Source organism: Dermacentor silvarum, chromosome 1 (genome assembly GCF_013339745.2).
Source record: "Dermacentor silvarum isolate Dsil-2018 chromosome 1, BIME_Dsil_1.4, whole genome shotgun sequence".
NCBI lineage: Eukaryota > Metazoa > Arthropoda > Arachnida > Ixodida > Ixodidae > Dermacentor > Dermacentor silvarum.
Window position 1 is genome coordinate 286,145,080 of NC_051154.1, and position 2,059 is coordinate 286,147,138.

General features: G+C 50.9%; 1 protein-coding gene across 1 annotated transcript; it reads left to right on the forward strand.

Annotated features, from left to right (window-relative positions):
• The first annotated feature begins 372 nt into the window (after positions 1 to 372).
• Positions 373 to 852, forward strand: LOC119441330 (oxidative stress-responsive serine-rich protein 1-like). The gene has a single exon (XM_037705951.1). The coding sequence runs from the start codon at positions 373 to 375 to the stop codon at positions 850 to 852; it is 480 nt and encodes a 159-aa protein (XP_037561879.1).
• Positions 853 to 2,059: the final 1,207 nt, after the last annotated feature.

Below are 2,059 nucleotides of genomic sequence, written 5' to 3' on the forward strand. Positions count from 1 at the left end.
ATGACTTGAACGGGCACTTGCAGCACATACGCCCGTCCATACGATGAAGCCACTCAATTCATCGCATCTCCTTTTCAAAAATCTCAATCTACCAAAGTTCTGCGCTCGCCCATTCTAAAGGTCACATCCGACATCAAAATGGCAGTCAACCAGCTATGGCGTCCATCGTAAAAATGCGGGAAAGCAAATAGCTAGTGGTAATTAAGTTCTAGTTGACTTGCACCATTATTTATATTCATATTTTTGCCTCTCCTACCACCCACTTTCGTCGAATAGCCCGTAGTGGGTACGTGCCAGTGGTGTAAAGCAGCTGCCGGCATCACGCCACCACGCGCAGTGCGTGACAACCGGCCGACGAGGCCTGACACGCAAATGGCAGCCGCTCAAGAGACAGGCGATTATGAGCAGGAGGACAAGAGCAACAAGCGAATGCATGGTTCTCAAGCTCTGGTAGACGACCTGCACACGGCCATCAAGAAGCTCAGAGTTAACGCGAAGAGCGAGGACCACCCAGTTGACCCGGGTCTGCACAAACCGCGCCTGAGAAAGCACCACCTGTCAGGCCGGTCGCGCAAGTCACGGCTGCGACGTGCGTCGAAGAGCCTTTCTGAAACCAACACCACCCCCACCTTACCAGGCACCTCCGACGACCAAGGCGACAAGACCTCCGCCCGACGCCCCATGGTACGTTCCGTGAAAAAGACATCGTCCGCCCCGGACCTGACGGGCGCCCCGGATCAGACGGGCCCACCGCAGGATGACACGACCGTCAACGAGCTCGCGGCTTACTTCGAAAACCTCGTTCACATCCCGCGAGAGATGTCTGCGATGGCCGAAATGATGTACACCTAACAACGCGGGAGCGGCCATGATGCACTACCATGGAGAGGAAGTGGACTTCATTTCCATTATTTTCCGCGGTGAGGTCAATAAATCGCGAGCTCACCAGAGGCTGCAAACTAACAGACTAGCGTCTGTCTACTTTGTCCTTATGTCTTGTTCCTAGGCGTTGTAAATGCGTCCTATGATTCGCAAATCCTATGCTACGGGCTGAAATTGGCTGGCCGTCAGAAGAACTTAACTAATCTAACACAAATGTGATTTCAAAAAAATTTTTCAAACGTCCTTGACAACTAGCCCTTAGTATATAGACACCTTGGGCATGCACTGTTAGCAGGAACGCGCTATCGCGTGATTTCGCGTACTATCGGCGCATTGTAACGTACAGGCGCACTTCGAAAATGTGCCACGCAGGCGCACTTGGCATAAAGCGCCAAACAGGGCGTCATTGATCTGTCGCCCCAGACTGCACAGGATTGCCCGCGGCGCTGCTTTCAACTAATGAATGATGGCATACGCAATATCTCGAGGCAGTACTGGGAAGTCCGCGACGACAAATCCAAGAGACCCACTGTAGCCATAACCTGATTCACGTCATCGGAGCTCTCGTGCGATGTCGGCTATAACATCATCGGAGCTGTCGTGAAAATTCTGGCGTCTTACGTGTCAAAACAACTGTCTGTATATGAGGCACGCCGTAATTAATGTCCGGATTAGATTTGAGCACCTGGTGTTCTTCAACGTGCACGGAAAATCTGAGTACACGTGCGCTTTTCCATTCAGTCCCCATCAAAATGTGTCCGCCCCGGCCGAGATCAAACCCTCGACCTAAAGCTAAGCAGCACAACGCCAATACCACTGGGCTACCGCGGTGTATCGTGCCGGCTGCTCTGCTTCTCATCTTCTGTGCGCTGCCGGACAAAGAGAAGACATCTATACCCTGTGGAGGTTCTCTATACGTCAGTAACTTATACAGCATTTAAACATTTTTAGAGCACCGGACGTCGCAAAGAAATCGCCACTCTCGCGCAAATCGCGAGAAAACTTTCAAGATCAGGAATGATCTAGATATAATGTGGTGCAGTGCAGATCAATGAACCATTCGACATTTCGTATCATTTACAGGAAATAACAACATACGCTGCCTTTTCGAGTTCCTTCCTCTACACGATTTGCAAGAGCTGCTGTAGGTGGTTCATGCAAGATTTTGTCTGTATTG

Excerpts from the sequence above, each read along its gene's own strand:
- LOC119441330 (XM_037705951.1), top strand. The coding sequence starts at position 373 with ATGGCAGCCGCTCAAGAGACAGGCGATTATGAGCAGGAGGACAAGAGC.